The 18,327-nt window shown below is 35.9% G+C and overlaps 2 protein-coding genes across 4 annotated transcripts in view; one reads left to right on the top strand and one right to left on the bottom strand.

Moving 5' to 3' along the window:
- Positions 1–18,327, bottom strand: part of LOC133522267 (host cell factor-like) — a 20,266-nt gene continuing 1,939 nt past the window's right edge. For 2 of the 3 annotated variants that reach the window (XM_061857541.1, XM_061857556.1), the window contains 13 exons: positions 15,945–16,108; positions 15,492–15,590; positions 15,284–15,387; positions 14,748–14,943; positions 12,733–12,844; positions 12,307–12,444; positions 9,352–9,479; positions 8,527–8,717; positions 8,106–8,186; positions 7,712–7,873; positions 6,490–6,660; positions 4,953–5,139; positions 1–1,097 (listed from right to left, as the gene is read on the bottom strand). In XM_061857541.1, coding sequence (XP_061713525.1) covers positions 1,009–1,097; positions 4,953–5,139; positions 6,490–6,660; positions 7,712–7,873; positions 8,106–8,186; positions 8,527–8,717; positions 9,352–9,479; positions 12,307–12,444; positions 12,733–12,844; positions 14,748–14,943; positions 15,284–15,387; positions 15,492–15,590; positions 15,945–16,095 — 1,809 coding nt within the window. In that variant the 5' untranslated portion in view covers positions 16,096–16,108 and the 3' untranslated portion in view covers positions 1–1,008. Of the gene's footprint in view, positions 1,098–4,952; positions 5,140–6,489; positions 6,661–7,711; positions 7,874–8,105; positions 8,187–8,526; positions 8,718–9,351; positions 9,480–12,306; positions 12,445–12,732; positions 12,845–14,747; positions 14,944–15,283; positions 15,388–15,491; positions 15,591–15,944; positions 16,109–16,299; positions 16,782–18,327 lie in introns of those variants that run through there. The other variant, XM_061857548.1, reaches the window with a different exon arrangement.
- On the top strand, positions 17,192–17,870 carry LOC133522338 (small integral membrane protein 8). Its single transcript, XM_061857661.1, has 2 exons — positions 17,192–17,448; positions 17,634–17,870. Exons 1-2 carry the CDS (start codon positions 17,341–17,343, stop codon positions 17,787–17,789), a joined length of 264 nt encoding a protein of 87 aa, XP_061713645.1. The 5' UTR covers positions 17,192–17,340; the 3' UTR covers positions 17,790–17,870.

The raw sequence follows: 18,327 nt of genomic DNA on the forward strand, positions 1-18,327 counted from the left end.
TATGTTTTTACTTCGGAATGGTGTCAATATGATATGTACCATAAATGAATTTGGCATCCACGATTTATACGAAAACGATACCACACTTACCCTAGTAGCTTAAATGATATAGATATCAAGATAAAGTTGAGACCAACTTCCAAATTACGTCAAGATTCTCGGTGGCTCCTCTACTTAAATCCATCCTTGAACCTTTAGAAACAATCCTGCAAAAGTAAATCTTTATTTCACGCAACGCCGTATTTTATGAGCTGCACCATCAACTAAAACGATATAAAATCATATTCATAGAATACACTTAAACCATTTGTAAAGTCATGTAATTTGCAATGCAGATATAAACAGTCAAACTAATCTAAAGTAAAAAGTCGAATACATTAACTTATTTTATTACGCCTTCCTTTGAAGGCTCTAGCATAATTAAGCTTGACCAGTAATATATGATCACGCGCTATATTGCGGAATTTCATTTGAACTACATTTTTAATACTTAACTGAACTGTCACCCTATACATGTTTGACGACCGGTTTGACCCTGCGTACGAAGCTGATGGTCCCGGGTTCAAATCCTGGTAAGGGCATTTATTCGTGTGATAAGCATGGATATTTGTTCCTGAGTCATGGGTGTTTTCTATGTATTTAAGTATTTATAAATATTTATATATTATTATATTATATATATCGTTGTCTAAGTACCCTCAACACAAGCCTTATTGAGCTTACTGTGGGACTTAGTCAATTGGTGTAATAATGTCGTATAATATTTATTTATTTAAAATATTTATTCATGAGAATAACAGCGCCCTCTTGACAATCATCATATATTTCTGGTCAGGCTTTAGAAAGGAATGGTGAACCAAATTATAAAAGAACTCAAAACCTCAAGAGCTATTATGATTTTTAGAACGAGATTTCATGTTTCGGAAAGATGGATCGAACAATATTCACTCAGTCTGTACATATAGCTACTTAAATCTAGGGATACTTTGATTTAGTCACTCGAGTTGTTTAGTGCATTATTTGTTTAGGCTGTTTGGATGGCGACGCGCCGGGTAACCGGCCCTCGCCTGACCTTTTTACTCCCGTTGACTTCATATCTGAAACAAACAGTACATTTCTTTCTAAATGTACGTGTATTTTACGTTCCAGGTAGGAACGACAGTACTTTAAAGGAATATTTTTAATATAAAAAAATTAAACATAAATATGTAAAAACGACCTTACTTACAACTACAGCCTTCTCACTATTAGGATGTAACATTTCGCAGTCACACATTTCTAATGTAAGCCGCGTAAGGTTGATCAAATCGTTTTGATGTAAGTATGACTACACATGATTTTGTTTATTTTAGCACCCAGTTGTCTATTTGTTGAGATTCTCCATATTTGTGTGTATGTATAAACTCGTTATTGTATAAAACACAAAACATAAATATGGCACAGGATAGGCAGTACAAACTTATCCCTTTAAGTGATTTCTTCCAGTAAACCTTTCCTTACCTATCTTTTTTATCTTTATTATTTTTTATATCACATGTTCAAGCATATCTAAAAAGTATTTATAAATTAAAATACTTTAGGCATTTAGTCCCAGTACTGTAGATATGTAGAGAGTGAAAAGCAAATAGACTACATGAAGAATGAATGGGCGTTTTCAGAATTAGGGTCCGTAGCGTAATGGGATTCAACCCACCAAAAAAAAATTTTTTAACTAAAAATGGGTTTAATTTAATCTACATTATCGATATTTTATGAAAACGTTGCTTTCTTTCGACATACATTATTTATATTCTCAATAAATCACTTTAAACGTAATGACAATCAATGTGAAGATCGATTACGTCACAAATTTTAAGTAGGTTTTAAGGAAAGATCGAAGAATTTTAAGTGAACCAGTCTTTATTTATTAAAATTCAAAACAAAAATAATCTTCTAAAAACGAATAACATCTGCAATACTATGTATTACAATAACATTATTTGACAAAGTCTTTCCAATACGCTTCATTTTTGGTTTTATCCGTTGCTTTACAATCATCTTAGCGTAAAATACGTAAGGTAAAGGTACTATAAAAAGTTGCTTTTTTTTTATTATCACTTATTATTCTTGCAAATGAGGTCGAAATCAGTTTCAATTATCCTTATATTTAATATAAATTCTTATAAGATCAATCACAGCTACAGTAGGACAAAGTGACGTTATGGACCATAATGTGACGTTTAGGAATCACAAGAAAGGTTCACATGTACGGAAAATCTACTTAATTTAGTATTGAATTAGGGATGTAACTAAGAATTATGTACTTAATATGCATAAAAGGGATGTTTTATTAGACATTCGATTTTGTGAATTGTTAAAAACATAAAAATAAAAGAAATATGCACAATGAATACAAAAGTAAATCAAAATCAGCAATTAAAGTTCATTTTAGGACCTTTAGGTACATTTTTGTTAAGGAAACAAAGTTTATTTAAATTATTAGCAGATAATCTGTTGTGAAATCATTTTGTATTTGCGCTTTTCAAACTGAATATCGGGTGTATTTAAATCGGCGATTCCGATATATCGGTATTGTTACATCCCTATACTAAATGTAATGTTTGTCTCTCCAAAAATCTTATTATTATGACTTTAATGAATCTTTTTTTCATTAATTCGAAAATGTAAACACGTACAAGTTATAACTAAACTAAACCTATCGTAACTGTAATAAAAACATAGATGTTAGTGAAACCCACCGAGTTTCCAAATATTTCAATCAACTGCTAACTTATTCACTCAATTATTACAAAAGAATGTATGATAGATTTTTTTTACAAAATTTAAATAATCATGTTAATGTACCTACAATTTATTATTTATTTATTTTTTATGTAGCTATAATGATATGATGATACTAACAATGTTCTATGGAATTTTTAATTTTCTGAAATAGTTTTTTTTTTGTTGAAATATACGATAACTATAGTAATTTCATCGCCTATTTGGAATTTGAAAAGCGTAAATACACAATGATTTGCGCAACAGATTATCTGCTAATAATTTAAATAAACTTTGTTTCCTTAACAAAAATGTACCTAAAGTCTAATGTAACTGTAATTGCTGATTTTGATTTACTTTTGCATTCATTTTGCATTATTCTTTTATTTTTATTTTTCAATTTTTCACTCTTCACAAAATTGAGCGTCGTTAACATTTCATACAAGTTATATAAGTATGGCTCAAAATGCAACACCACACCAGTTAAGTTACCTACTAGTTAGGTCGCCACGAATATAGCTAGAGTAAAATGATTTGTCTTTTTAATATTATGATCTACCTACTATATTTTGGCAGCGTATTTATTACTAAAATGACGACATGTAAACCGTGCATTTTTATTCCATACTTCACGTTTTTTTGTTCCACTAATACATCACGTGACGTTTAGGATGAAACGTAGGCATTCCGGTTGGTAAATAAAGCGAAATAACGGTTTCATCCCTTGAATTTTCTTGATTCTAATTATTAGATGTCTTACAACACATAACAATCTACCAAAATTCATAAATATTTGGTCAATAAATGGTTCCTTACCTTCAACTTAATCCTGTTCGTAGTTGAAAAAAAAATCTACACAGCGTGACGCACAACCTAAACCTTGCTTTATTCGACCTCAACTGCCTTGTAATAGAGGATTATAATGTTACAACCATGTAAAAATGCGTCAGATATTAGTAGATTTTTGCAACTAAGTTGGTAAAAACTCCGTGACGTGGGTGGAAATTTCCACTACATCGATATTAAATGACAACCATAAATGAAACTTGTGCAAATTTTTGCTTTAGGTGCTATGAAATGAGATTTTAAATTTATTTTGGCTGATACAATCTTATCACACAACAACCAGGTTCAGGCCTAAAAGGAGATAGATAAATAAAATAATACTTGGCTCCAAAGTTTGCAAAGTGTGCATGGGACACTCATAAATCAGTTCCCTTTCTTCAGTTTTTACAATTTTTTACCTTTAAAGTAACATTTTAACAGTTTTTATAGTATAAATACTCAGATTATAAGTCACTTTACAATTATTGTACCTATGTAGTACACTTTAGTGCAGTATTACATGGTAAAAAAGTACACCAAAGTCGTGGGACAGTGATATTTGAACCAGACATTTATTTCTGAAAACGCCCGAATATAATCATAGACAAAAGTAATAATAATAATTATATCTACGATTAAATACTCGCGTCAGATATTGCGTTTTTAAACAATTATATCCACGATTAAATACTCGCGTCAGATAGTCTGTGCGGAAAGAGAAGAGTCGTGGAATGTATGGGGCCCAATACATTCCACGACTCTTCTCTTTCCGAACAGACTATATTCCGTTTTTAAACAAACAACCTATTAATTATAGTTTGACAACTTCGTTCATGACACTCCCATGGTCTGCACGGGGGGCGGGTGGTGTTGCTCACCGCTGCGCGCGATATGATTAGTGTTACGGATATGTCTGCTGATACCCCTAAGAATGTTCCGCAAATCTACATTAACCGAATTTGTTTATAATATTGTGTAGACGTCAATTAACCTCGAATTGAATAGATATAATATATTTGATAACCACGTAATCTAAGCCGCCAAGTTCGCCAAATTAACATCGTTTTGCTGTTCCATTGATGTTGGATCAGCCTTGAGTTGTTTAATTACATAACAATACAATTTGTTTAGTTTAAGGTCCAATAACTTTTCCTATACGCGGACTCTGCTTTGCAATCTCATGAGTGTTTCATTGCGGCCGCACTTGTTTACACAAGCTACCGCCAACAGCCACGGCGGCCAACTGATGGCCCCGCCGCCCGCACACTTCATACCGCCCCTGCTGTCTTTCGGCCCTCGTCGCCCGCGGACCATGGGAGTGTCACGTACGAACAACAACAGCAGCCAGCGGTATAGGATGAACTAACCTTGCAGCCACCTGACTTGCGTGGCGGGCCCGTAGCCCTTCTCGTTGCGCGCGGCGATGCGGAAGATGATGGCGGGCTTGGTGGAGGAGTCGACGTGCGCCGCGCTCAGCGACGACTGCGGCACCACGCACGTGTTCGCCTTGCCGCAGTACACGCGCACGAATGCCAGTTGCGACTTCGATGCCTCCTGCAAACGTTGAGTAGATTAACAACAGATACACTCGTAAGAGGGTGACACCTATAAACTTAATAGGAGGCAGTTTTTGCGACTGGCGACATCTTATGTGTTAGGGCAGCAAAATGTCCTCACCCGATGCTCCCAAATAAATCGACTACATCGACTACTGGCTTAAAGGACTCGCATCAGGGCCATAATTGTAAAAAATAAACTAAATAAATATTGTATTGTATAAAATAAATTTAGATGCTCAAAAACTGCTACTTTACGTATGTAGCTGTTTAGCGTTCGCAAAGTTGGTTTTTGCGAGCTAGTGCTTTTTACTTTACAAACTTTTTTAAATTTATTACTGACCATAATCCATACTTCCACTCCAAAGAGATTGGATATCGTAGAAGTTTATATATATTTTTATATCGCCATTACACGTTTATTACGTCCAAAAAATATTATTTCATGATATAAATTAAATATGTATTTGTTAATGTATAAATAAAATATTTTAAATTACGATATTTCACTAACTCTGATTTTTTAATCATCGGATAGTGATTTGTCATATAAAGATAACACTCTATTTCTTCTTGCTTGTGAAAGAAAGGGAGCGTGTTATCTTTATCTGACAGATAATTTTATCTGATGTTTGGAAAATCAGACCTAAAACATTTTTTTAATTACTAGCTGAATTAAACTATTATTGCCACGTTGGCTGTCGTTAACAGAAAAAATGAAAAAGTAAAACCTGCGCCCTTTTTTCAGTGTTTTATTTTAAAATTTAGTTGTATCAAAATAATTCAACTTAAATTACAACTGTGAGTGTTTTGTATGAAATGAGTTATTGTGATCAATTTATGCAATTAAAATCATCGCTGAACGTAGTGTATAGTGATGAATTAACAATATCATTCAAGTTCCAGAGATAATTCATAACTGTACGGTCTGTAAGTGTAATAGTCACGTAACCAATATTTGTTTTAAACTATTTTGCATTTAAAATAGTATATTTAGGAAGTATTTGTATTTTGTATTTAAATACTTTTTATAAACTACTGTTCCCATCACCCATTCACTGCCAGCTAACCCCGCTAGGCGGATTTTCTGTTCGTAAGCTTTTTACGCTACAAAGCGGAATAAACACGTTTAATCAATCGGCTACGTTCGTAGCATGTAGGTCGCGCTGGCAGTGAATGCTTAAGTTAAAGAGTAGGCAGCAAATTTAACTGGATTTTACCCTTGGAATCCCACGGATCGAAATTTGCTTGCAAACATTAAATATTGATTGTCAATGCAGACGCGATCGCGTCCGTGGGACTCAAGGGCTAGCCTTAAACCAGCATATTGTTTTTAATAAGAACTTACCTTAGGTTGAGTATTGGAGCGCACTGCCAGATAAACTGAGTATTCGAATATGCCCTCGGCGGCCACTTGCGGGGGCTCCCACGACAGGTGAGCGCCCTCCACGGACTTGGATATCTTTATAGCAGACGGCGCCCCGGGGAAACCCGGTAAACAGGTCTTGAATGCGCTTTCCTAAAAAATATATGCACAGTAATTCTACTATCTATCCTACTAATAATCTTATACATTTGACAGTTTGTATATTTATTACAACGACTGCTGAATTGGATTTGCTGACGGTCGATTTGACATACATATGTGGCGTTATTAAAAATGTCTGTGAAATCTAACAAGTCATTGATAATCATTTGATTTGAAGCGAAATTATAGCATAGGTTTGCAACATACAATAAAATAAGATACTTTGAATCAGGGTATTCGACCCCTAGTCAAAAAAGAGGGGCAGAAGAGGCAGTTTAATGACTTCTATATGAAGTTTTGAACGAGTGGGCAAATCATTTCCCCAAAATCATTATTTCACTGCAGTAATTTCTAGTCGCGTATTTTCCTATTCTTAATTTACACAAGACGTATTTATTCCTTACATGATTTCTCCATTTGCAGATTTTCCCATTAGACAATTTAACCTCGCATAAATATTTCTAACGGCATTTATTCTACAATCGAAATTTTTGTTATAGACCTTTCTCCCACTATTTTTTTTTCACAGTCCTAATACTCCCTGTATTACTGCAATGTTCTGCCGCCAGAGTGAAGCACTAGCACCTTTCATAAAGTAAATACGTCTGGTGTAAATTAAGAATAGGAATAAAACGCGACTGGAAATTACGCTGCAGGGAAATAATGATTTTGGGGAAATGATCTAACGGATATAACCAGTCTTTTGAGCGCATGCCAAGTTCGGCTTATCAAATTAAAGCTGCAATGGAAAACTAGCTCTTCAGCAATAAGACCGCCCGTTGTCACCTCTGTCTTCATATATTATGTGTGTCTCTCTGTAAATGTTATTTTGAAGTTGTGCAATAAAGAGGATTTGTATTGTAAAACTAGCGGTGGATACACAATCGCCCGCTATTATCTTGGTGAACATACTACAAATCAACAAAATAAATTGTCAAGTATCAAAACTCTAGTTAATTATGTCCCATACTAATAAAAATGGCCTGAGATAAGTGGTAAACCTATAAATAGATAGGTACTATAATTTTATTTTTTAACTTACTTCACTAAATTCTCCCCTTCCGCACGAGTTGATGGCCGCGAGTCGGAACTTGTAGGCGGTGCCGTGTTCGAGAGGCGTCGTTGGCAGACCCGACAGGTCGGGCAAGTTGTCCAGTGACAAGTTGGACAAATCCACGTTTGGATCCGACAAATAGTTTTGAACCTAAAACAAAACCATTGAAGCTGATATGAATTGTTTGATTATTGTGTGGCACTAAAAGCACCAAGCAATTAATCCGCGCCCAGTCATAAATGTGAACCTTGGTGGCCCACAGAACAGTAGAAGTGAAAATGATTAAACTTGACGCATTTTTTGCCATAAACACTGTGCTGGATTTCAAACTAGGGGCGTGGTCGATTTCTTAATCAATGGTAGGAAACTAGGAAATATTTACCGTAAACGTGGTTCCTTTGACGATTCCCACAGTGAACCAAGCATCTTCATCGTTTATTTGTTTCGGTTCATCGGCTTCATTCTGAAACAATACTTTCTTTGAATAATTGGTCATTATTTCGTTTCTTTTTCTTGGTCTACCTATGTACAGTCAGCGTCAAATACTTTGTAGCAACCAAAGTAGCCAAATAGTTCGGTACACCATATATTTAGTATGGTGTACCGAACTATTTGGCCACTTTGACTGCTATAAAGTATTTGACGCTGACTGTACGAAGTCATATTGAGAACATGAGTGTCATCACATTGCAATAGTCGAATTGGCTCCTTTATTTCATCCCCTTTTCAGTTATTTTGCCATTTCGAAAAAAATGTGGTTTGTTTTGTCAGAGAAACACCCTATAAACAAATGAACCTCGTACCTGTTCGTGGTGGTGCAGCGCAGCGCTGGCCAGCGTGGCGAGCGCGTGCGCGGCGTCGGCGGGCCGCAGCGGCGGCGTGCCGTTGTTGCCGGCCACGGAGCTGCTCACGGCGCCCTCGCCCTCGCTCGCGCCGGCCGCCGCCGCGCTCTCAGCCGCCTGAGACGACGACACGCCTGCTCCGCCCTCTTCCCCTACACAAAGTTTACATCGATTTATGGCAACTATTCATAAGCGAGTAACGAGCGAGTATTTTCTCAAGAAAAGCATTCACATCTCATCAGAGGGCGCCATAAGTCCTCAGGAAATTGCATATACTTGGAATAAATCGACCCATGTCGCCGTGGCCCGGGTGGCCGAGAGTACCTGCCGCGATAACAGAGGACGCGGGCTCGATTCCAACCGTGGCCTTGGTAATTTTTTCTTTTTATTTCAGTTCATTCGCATCTCTTTTAAAAGAAAACACACTCAAGAAAAAATTCACACAAGAAGAATCAACTTTAAGGACTTCTTTTTTGTATATAATATTACAGTTTACGGTGCAGGTCATTACACTTACGATGTCGATTATTTGGTGCTACTAGACTTGAAAGTAACGGACAACATGCAATAAAAGTGTCAAGGAGAGAGAGCATATTTTGAATAAATATAATTAAAGCTATGAATTTCAACCTACGATATGCATACGATATCATCTTTCTTACAATCCGGGAGAGAGCAACGCGGCACCGTCGAGATCATAGTCAGCAATGGCATAGACTCGCCGTGTCCGTTGCGCCCTCCATCTCCGAAGTGTTCGTGTCGCCGCACCTTAATTATGCTACTTGCCTTGCATCAAGCCGGGAGAAAGCAGCGCGGCGCCATTCGAAGCCATCGTCAGCAATGGCATAGACTCGCTGACCGACGGCATCGTGTCCGCAGCACCCTCCATCTCCGACGTGTCCGCATCGCCGAACCTGAATAATGCTCTGTGTTAAAACCATGTTCTACCTCTCTCACATCTGGGGAATCACACAGAATGACAACCTAAATCATAATTGATTTCTGAACTCATATTCAGCCTGAGTCAGATACAATAAAGAATATTACGTAAAACTCTGCATAGAGAGCGCTACTAGCACAAACTGAAGGCCTACCGCGAAACACGAAAATCGAAATTTCGTTGTCTGCCTCTCTATCACTTTTGCACATTCGAGCGATAAAACTATACGCGTTTCGCGGTACTCTTTGTAAACAAACCGTAAAACTTGTCGAAAAACTATTTAAGGCATAGTGTGTATAAATAACTTAAATCTATGGTCAAAATATGTGACAGAAAATATAGTAATACCCCGCTTAAACCTCCAATAGCGAAGAGAGGTTTTTTAACAAATTCTTACGTTTACTCATGTTGCAGTTTGTGTAATTCAATTTTCGAATCAATACAATGAAGCCGAGGCCAATAGAAAGCACCACATCGTGGTTCTGGTATTTATGTGACGTGACATCATACAAACACAAAGGGAAGAACCTAACCTAACCTAACTTCGTAAATAAACTTTTATAAATGTACTTTCAACATGACTGCAATCAAGCTTACTATTAAGACATTTTACCTCCCTATCTCGATCAGCTTTGGAAATATAGGGCGCAATAGATTGCCAATACTCATTAAAATTAAAAGTGAAAACATAGAAAATTTGGCAAAATTATCTCGCAAAGGCAGTTTTATCTTTCGCTTCAAAAGCTATGAGTTCGTCTTGTCAATAAAAAAAAATTGAGCACTTTATTGAGGTCCTTAGTGTTCCACTTAACGCACGTTTGACGTTAGCTGCGATACCCACAATAATATTGTAGACTCGTTCAGCAGCTACGCTACACGGGTTGGTCTCGTTTGCTAAGGAAATAATTTTGACTTCCATTTGAGTGTTCTATGTCTATACATAACTAGTCTATACTCATTGAATATTTTTTAATAAAAAATACATATTACCAAACGTGAAATACGTTTCGTTGAGGTATTCCATTCTGGTTTACATCAGCAGTTCTACATCAAATGTCATTTTTGAATGTAAATGCTTGATTTGTTGATGAAATTACAATAAGTATGCTATGTATGTATAAAATAAATAAATAATAAATAAATATTATAGGACATTATTACCCAAATTGACTAAGTCCCACAGTAAGCTCAATAAGGCTTGTATTGAGGGTACTTAGACAACGATATATATAATATATAAACATGTATAAATACTTAAATACATAGAAAACACCCATGACTCAGGAACAAATATCCATGCTCATCACACGAATAAATGCCCTTACCAGGATTTGAACCCGGGACCATCAGCTTCGTAGGCAGGGTCACTACCCACTAGACCAAACCGGTCGTCAAAATGTATGCTTATAAAATTTGAGGAGTTCCCTCGATTCCTCATGGATCCAATCATCAGAACTACATATTGGCAAAAATGGGACCAATCTGTAAGTGTATACTTTCAAACATTTTTTTTATCAGTTGATAAGTGAGGAAGTTCTGAGGTTACAAACAATATATAAATAAAACTAACTGTATTGAGAACCTCCTCCTTTTGAAATTTTCAAGATGGTTTAAAATACCGTACCTAAGGATTAGTCCTTTATCCACTATAATATATAATTAAATTTGTTTTTAGCTAAACTATAAAATAACTATCATGCATTATTTACAATTCAAAATATTAATATTGAACAAACTGGTTTAACTAAAAACAGCAGAAATTCGCACATGCAATATGAACAAACAGCAGCCAAGCTAAAAAGGTAAAAAAAAGAACTTTTTTCAGGTATATTTAATATTTTTACTTATATAAAAAAGGGTTACTAGACAATTCAAGTAAAAATCGTTCATTTATAGTTCGTGTCATCCACGATGACTTGCAGATTTGACAAATTTAACCTTTAATAACATGACAATACGAGTCAAGGCAAGCGTCTACGCAAATGACACGATCTATATATGCCTTAAACGAAACTTTAATTGATAGAAAGTTGTTAGATCGTAAAGCGGTAATCAATGTCATTTTCACACTAGCTCTCAAACGTCATTTAGGTTGGTTTTGTTGTTTGAAGAAAATGTCGGCGTCGTAATTCGCGGCGCTGTAAGAATATTACTTGAGAATGGATAAATTTGTTACAAATGTTCAACTAACTGAAATAATGTCAACTTCATATATGGTGTAGCATGTCAGATATATATATCAGTTCTCTCCTAAGCATTTGCTAAACATATAACATATCGTCACCAAACATTATTAATTTTCGCCGCGCCACCGAGAAAGGTTCTAATCTAAATTTAGCCAAAATCAATATGCACTACAACTTTGCTCTCAGCATCCCGAACACTGGAAATTCAATTTAAGCTAGACGTAGCATGACCTAGTTCCTGGTTATTGCTTTTGTTTTGTCTATCAATACCTTATAGAAGATACAGTTATTAGTGTTAGTATGGATCGTAAAATTATATACGGCCAGTAAGTGATCATAAAGTTATAAATTGGTATCTACATATGTTCAAACTGAGAATATCAAATGAAAGTAAAAATTAACAGTAACTTACTTACTGTTAACATTTGTCGATTACAGTTCAAATTATATATTGGAGAAATATTAAATTCATCATCAACATTATTATTAGGTACTGTGCATGAGAAACTGCATCACACAGTAGATAATAATAGAATATTTTTTTAAATACTTAACTAATTTAAAATATTTGCTATTATCATGAAAAATGTATTAAGAAAAAAACAGAATACATACTCATTGGCATGCGCCTGTTGGGCTGCAATGGAGAAAGAGTGGAGTAGCCCAGCTGGTCCATTTGCTGTAGAGGATATCAGTGCTGCCTCTGTCTGACCACTGCTTGTTATGTCCGATCCAGCTTCAGCAGTGCTTGAACTGAAACAAACAATGTTCGTCAGAATTATAAATATTTTATTAATATATATCATTACTGCCATTTCAAATTATATTGAAACATACAACCTTTATAAACCCTTCATTATAAATAAATAAATAAAGGGACAAATTGGCATAAGTTACTTCTATAATGTGAATGTGTGCAATAATAATCTTCCTTGAGGAGTAGGGTAACAATAAATATATATCCCAAAAACTGTATTTTTACTGCAATTGCGTTTTCTGCGTAAAAGTTCTAGGACGTAAAATAGGTCTTATTCTATTTACCTTATTCCTGTACTCAATGCATCCTGAGCAGCACTGCTGATGTCATTGACATCATCACTGCTGGCAACACCTTCACAAGCTCCCATGTCTTCATCCATAGTGCTGGACTCATCTAGGACAATATCTTACTTGTACTAGGAGTATCATCACAAGGAAAGGATGAGAATACACTTTATTATTGACATGTCACTATGAGCAATGTCGGGTCACAATGTTATTATAAATATACAACATTTCATTACAGCCTTAGAAATTAATTCTGTACAAAAAATATTCATGTATTATGAGTGTCATAACAATATTGTGTAAAGAATAGTATGAGTATGGCTATGTGCTGGTGGTGCTTGACTAGTAACTAAGGGCCAAATTATTAATTTAATGCATTCAATGCTCGCGACCTCTCTGGTGTTCACGACAGGCAGGCTCGCTGTTCCTAAGTGCTTATTGCTACAAAGCGGAAAATAAATATTATCCTCTACACTCTTATCGTGTAACTGACACTGGTTTTATTCACTAACTATATCGTTAATTATAAATACAGATAAAACCTGGTCTGTTGACATGTGTATTATTTTCTAAAGCTGATTTGCTATGTTCTTATATAATCTGAGGGTATTTTTAAGCCATATCCATATGTGATATAAGATGTGAACCAGTTTAAAAATAAATTAGACAAGCATATTATATCTACTACTCGTTCATCATAACTATCTCTATGAATACTGGATACAGGTCATACCAGGTGTCATAACTGCCTGCCTGCTTATTAAATAATAATAATAATAATAATAACCATCCCCCATGATGAGAATCTCGTGAAAGCCGAGAAGGACAAGTCCAGTAAGTACCTAGACTTGGCTCACGAGATAACCGCCATGTGGGATGTTGATTCGACGATCATTGTCCCGATAGTCGTTTCAGCGAACGGTCTCATAGCGAAAAGTCTCGACCAACACCTTGAGAGACTCTCGCTAGATGGTTGGATCAAGGGTCAGATGCAGAAGGCGGTGATCTTGGACACGGCGCGGATAGTCCGTCGGTTCCTCTCTCTGCGGCCCTGACCACCGGCAGCTTGGGCCCTGCCCCGCTGCTGGCGGCACCCTAGGTTAGGTTTTTTATAATGTGTTTATATATATTTTGTATTGTTTTGTAAGTGTTTTTATATTTTACTTTTATATTCATATTATAAATGACCTAGCCTAAGACCAAAAATAAATAAAGGGAATAATAATAATAATAGGCAGCGCGTGCGTTTTCCTCGCCCGAGCGCGCCGCCTCGGCCGAGGCACCTCTACACTGGCCGTTTTGTGCGTGAGGAAATTGCCTCGCGCGTATGTTCGCTCTGTGTGGATCCGGCTATCTAAGTGATTCATGACTGCTCAATTAAGCATCCACAGACTAAAAGTGGTGATTTTTGGTTTTTACATAAAAATGACTTTATATGCAACATTTTGCATTCCCATCAATAATATCTGGCTCCACCGGAATGAGGGAGACAGCTAAAAGAATCAACGAAAAACCAAATCCTGGACATTCATGACATTGAACCATCGCTAGAGCAGCAGTGACAGCATGGTGGCATTTTTATCGCCTGTCACATTGTAAGAAGTATGTAAATGCGAAAGCGCAATAGAAAAGGTGATGAAAATGCAACCATGCTGCCACAGCTGGTTGATAAAAACACTCCATGATGAGTTATCGCTGCATGTTGAGTTGTCATATTAGAATAGAATAGAAATACATTTGTTGTATAACATGATATTAAGTAACATCATAACATGCCATGGTCTCTAAAAGGTCACCAACAGGTCCAAAGATTTTTTAAACTAAAAGAATTGATTAGAACATGGGTTCCCAATCTTTTTCAGTCTGGTGCACTTGCATGTTTTAATCATGGCACCCTAACATTGCTAGACTATTTGCAATAGATAGGTAACATGGTGAGGAGGATTGCCTCATGGCACCCCTCTTTACTGTCCATTGCACTCCTGAGCACCAGCACCATTAAGACTTACCATCTTGCACCATTTGTGCACCATCACCATCACCCTCCCCATCCCCAACTCCACCTTCAATTGGAGTAGCTGAGCTAATTGACTGATCAGGAGATTCCTCTTGAGCTTCAGTTCCTTCGAGCTCATCTGCACCTTGGTCTTTCAGGGTGTCCATCTGATGTTCTTCATCTTGGGGAGAGCCATCATCTGTTGCCGCCTGTAAAAATCACACAGGTGTAGAAACTGTACATTTGTAGTAGATGCAGCAGTAAATTGTAATGGCATTTTAAGCCAACTAAAAATCCATTCCACTTTAACAGTGTCTACAAAAGTAAGGTCATTAAAACACTTCTGAAAATCAAATCAAACAAATCTTTGAATTTACAGTGTTATGTATGCAATACAGATAGTAAATAATCTAGACAGTGTATTAAATGAAAATTTATATGAATGCATCGATTCCCATCTGCACCCTGCAGGAATAAATGGGAACACACCATATAGACTGACCCTTAACACACACTGTATAAAGTTAAAGATGTGCAAGCTGTACTCACGGGTGTAGACAAGCAGTTATCTCCAATGTAAACCGGACCATCTGTCACCGTTCCAGTAGCTGTATCATCAATATCCATTTCCTCTGGCTCAGCCTCAGCACTTGCTACAAACAATGCAATCTGATCAAGATTGTTAAGTGAACCTATTACAACCAACACTTACTTATGTGCTGGATTGAATAGTGTTCATTCCATTATCAAACATTACCTTCATCATTATCTTGGATTTCATCTTCTGCTTCACCAACAGCAGATTCAGGCTCTTCCAAGGCATCACTACTGCTAGTTGGAGCGACACCATTTGTAGCTACAAATCACCAAAAAATAAACTTATTGGAAATAAACACAATTCATCATTATGCATAACCATATTACCAATAGAGATAACTTAAGGTCATCTTTAAGTAAATGATGGCATTTGAGTGGGGGTTGAAGTTTTATATAAGTTAAATAATAACCTAAGACCCTCTACTCTATTTAATGCACTTAACACTTATATAAGTGATCTGTCGTAGTAATAGAATGTATAGCAAAAGCTATTTTTATATGCTTTAGCTACATTTACGATCAAAGTAACAAGCCGATTATGGGGTGCATCCTGGTGGTGCAAGATCCGCATCGGCATCAGTTACTAACATTAAGCATTGGTAAACCTTCATACCTGATTCTTCGGTAGTGGCTGCTTCCGAATCTTGGCTAGTAACATTGTCTTCAGAGTAGTCGGCATTTGCGTCGGTCGCTTGAGCTTCCTCCAAGGGAGAGTCTTCCGCGCCATCGTGAACTTCGTCGTGCAGCGCTGAATCAGACTCCATTTTCACTTAAACTCTGAATTTAATCAACACCAAAACAATAAATATAGAAATTGAATTGAGATTAAGCAACCATAAAAAACATTTTATAGCAGTAATATTAAAATCGGAATCTTTTTTGACAAGCCTTCACGACCATAGTGTTACTTTCGCTTGCCTGCCATCTTGGCGTCATTTTCAAACGACCATAGACTATGCAGTTGTCACCTGCTAAATAGGGACCGTGCGCGTTGGAGGGTCTGCCATCTTGTGGCCTGAATCGGAACCATAAACATGCACATGTACACGTCACGTGTTTTCTTGTGCATAGTAGGTTCTGCCATCTTGTGGGCTACATCGGAACAATAAACATCACATTTACGCCCGCGCCAAAAATCTGACGGCTCCTGTGCTGCCTCCTACAGTTCATGCACGCTCCCTATAATGATAAAAATATTCAGTCGCATCACAAACGTTATCAACGTAACAAGTTAAGAAGCGTAATAACATCGGTAATAATGGTAATATCATTCTCCACAAACTACAAAGAAGATACGCAATAGTTGAACATTACATCTTAGTCTGACTCTAAACTAAATTCTAAATGACTAAAGCCTACTGAGTTATAACTGACCTACTGTTCCAGTATGTACATCTTGTTTGTGCAACGTTTCTTAAAGAGTTCACTCTTGTATATAAATTTATATTTGAGAAAATAAAAAAAACTTTTTAGGCGGTCGGTAGTATCTTAGGGAAGATACTACCGACCGCCTGTTGTTACCTATTGTAATGTGTGTTCTTTTTATGTATTCCCTTTTATAGAATATATTATTATACTACGTATTCATTATTTTATAAGCTGCCTCCTTATGTTTGAACTTGTAGGTCGCGCTCTAGTCTAGTCATATGCTGTATGCAAAGAAGAGCCATTGAAGCAAAGAGTAATTTGAAGACCAATTAAAGACACTAAATTTAAAGTATAACTCGTGTAACATACCCTTAAAAGATAAGAAAAACTAAACATTATTTAAATCTGGTATCACCTGCATTCAAATGTCATAATGATGAGTGAAAATAGTGAATGTTAATGTTCATTCTATTAGAACGTAGTGATTATATGCTCTTTGCATTCTATCTTGGTTCACTCACGTTTGTGATGTTTTTTGAATAAAATGACATAATCGTTAAAAAAATCTTTAGTTCTTAGTAAATATTGTGATTTATGAAAGAAAAGTTCATCAATTTACAGATATTCTAAAAACTTTCATAATGTCGAGTAATGAAAAACCAAATGTTGAAAAACCTGGTGATGGAATCCGTTCTATGAGATCAAGTACAGCATTTAGAGTTGTTAATTTTGAGCTGTATGCTAAGCCAGTAAGCGCAATCATTATCATTAGTTGCATAAAACAAGATTTGGTTATAATTTGATCTTATACGAATTAGTTATATGAAATTGATATTTTCTATTAAATAACTGGTACATGTTAATTTAATAACTTAAAATGCAATGCATTGGGAAGGATACAATGATTAATTAATTCAAACATTTTGTTTTGCAGAACATTGTTATCATGAGTATAGGCCTCACATGCTTTGGCCTTACTTTAGGTTACATTGCATACATGAGGCATAAATATGAATCTTTGGGATACTATGCAGCGGTTGATAAGGATGGGAAAGAAATATTTGAAAAGAAGAAATCTAAATGGGATTAATATTAATGAATGTTAAAATATGTTGAAATATAAGTGTAATGTCAAGAATTTTGTTAGTAAATAAATTATTTGCACCACAAATTTATCTTATTTACAAATAAATTCTCAAATATTTACATAGTCTGTTACACAACTAGACCTATCTGTAACTTATCTTTCAGACCTACTTAATTTTTTGACATATGATTAGTGTGTAATAATTCATTTTCATAATATATCACTATAGTAATTCATCCAACTTGGTTCCAATTGTATTCACAAAATATGTCTTGGTTCATGAATAGACCCCTTTTTATAATGTGTTTTTTGCAGTATTCCCTCTTTGTGTGATTTGTGTCTATAAATGATAACTTAAGTTTCAGAATGGGGTTATTACCGGACACCCTGCTATCTTGCTGCTAAAGATTCAAAGATTCAAAGAATTTATTTGCATAGAACACAGTAATATAAAGGTCTTACAAGATAAAAGAAAATCCGTGCATTCAGTCTGCATGCAGGCGTGCAAATATTTTAAAAAACAGTCAATATATATAAAAAT

The sequence above is a fragment of the Cydia pomonella genome, chromosome 1, assembly GCF_033807575.1.
Source record: "Cydia pomonella isolate Wapato2018A chromosome 1, ilCydPomo1, whole genome shotgun sequence".
NCBI classification, from domain to species: domain Eukaryota; kingdom Metazoa; phylum Arthropoda; class Insecta; order Lepidoptera; family Tortricidae; genus Cydia; species Cydia pomonella.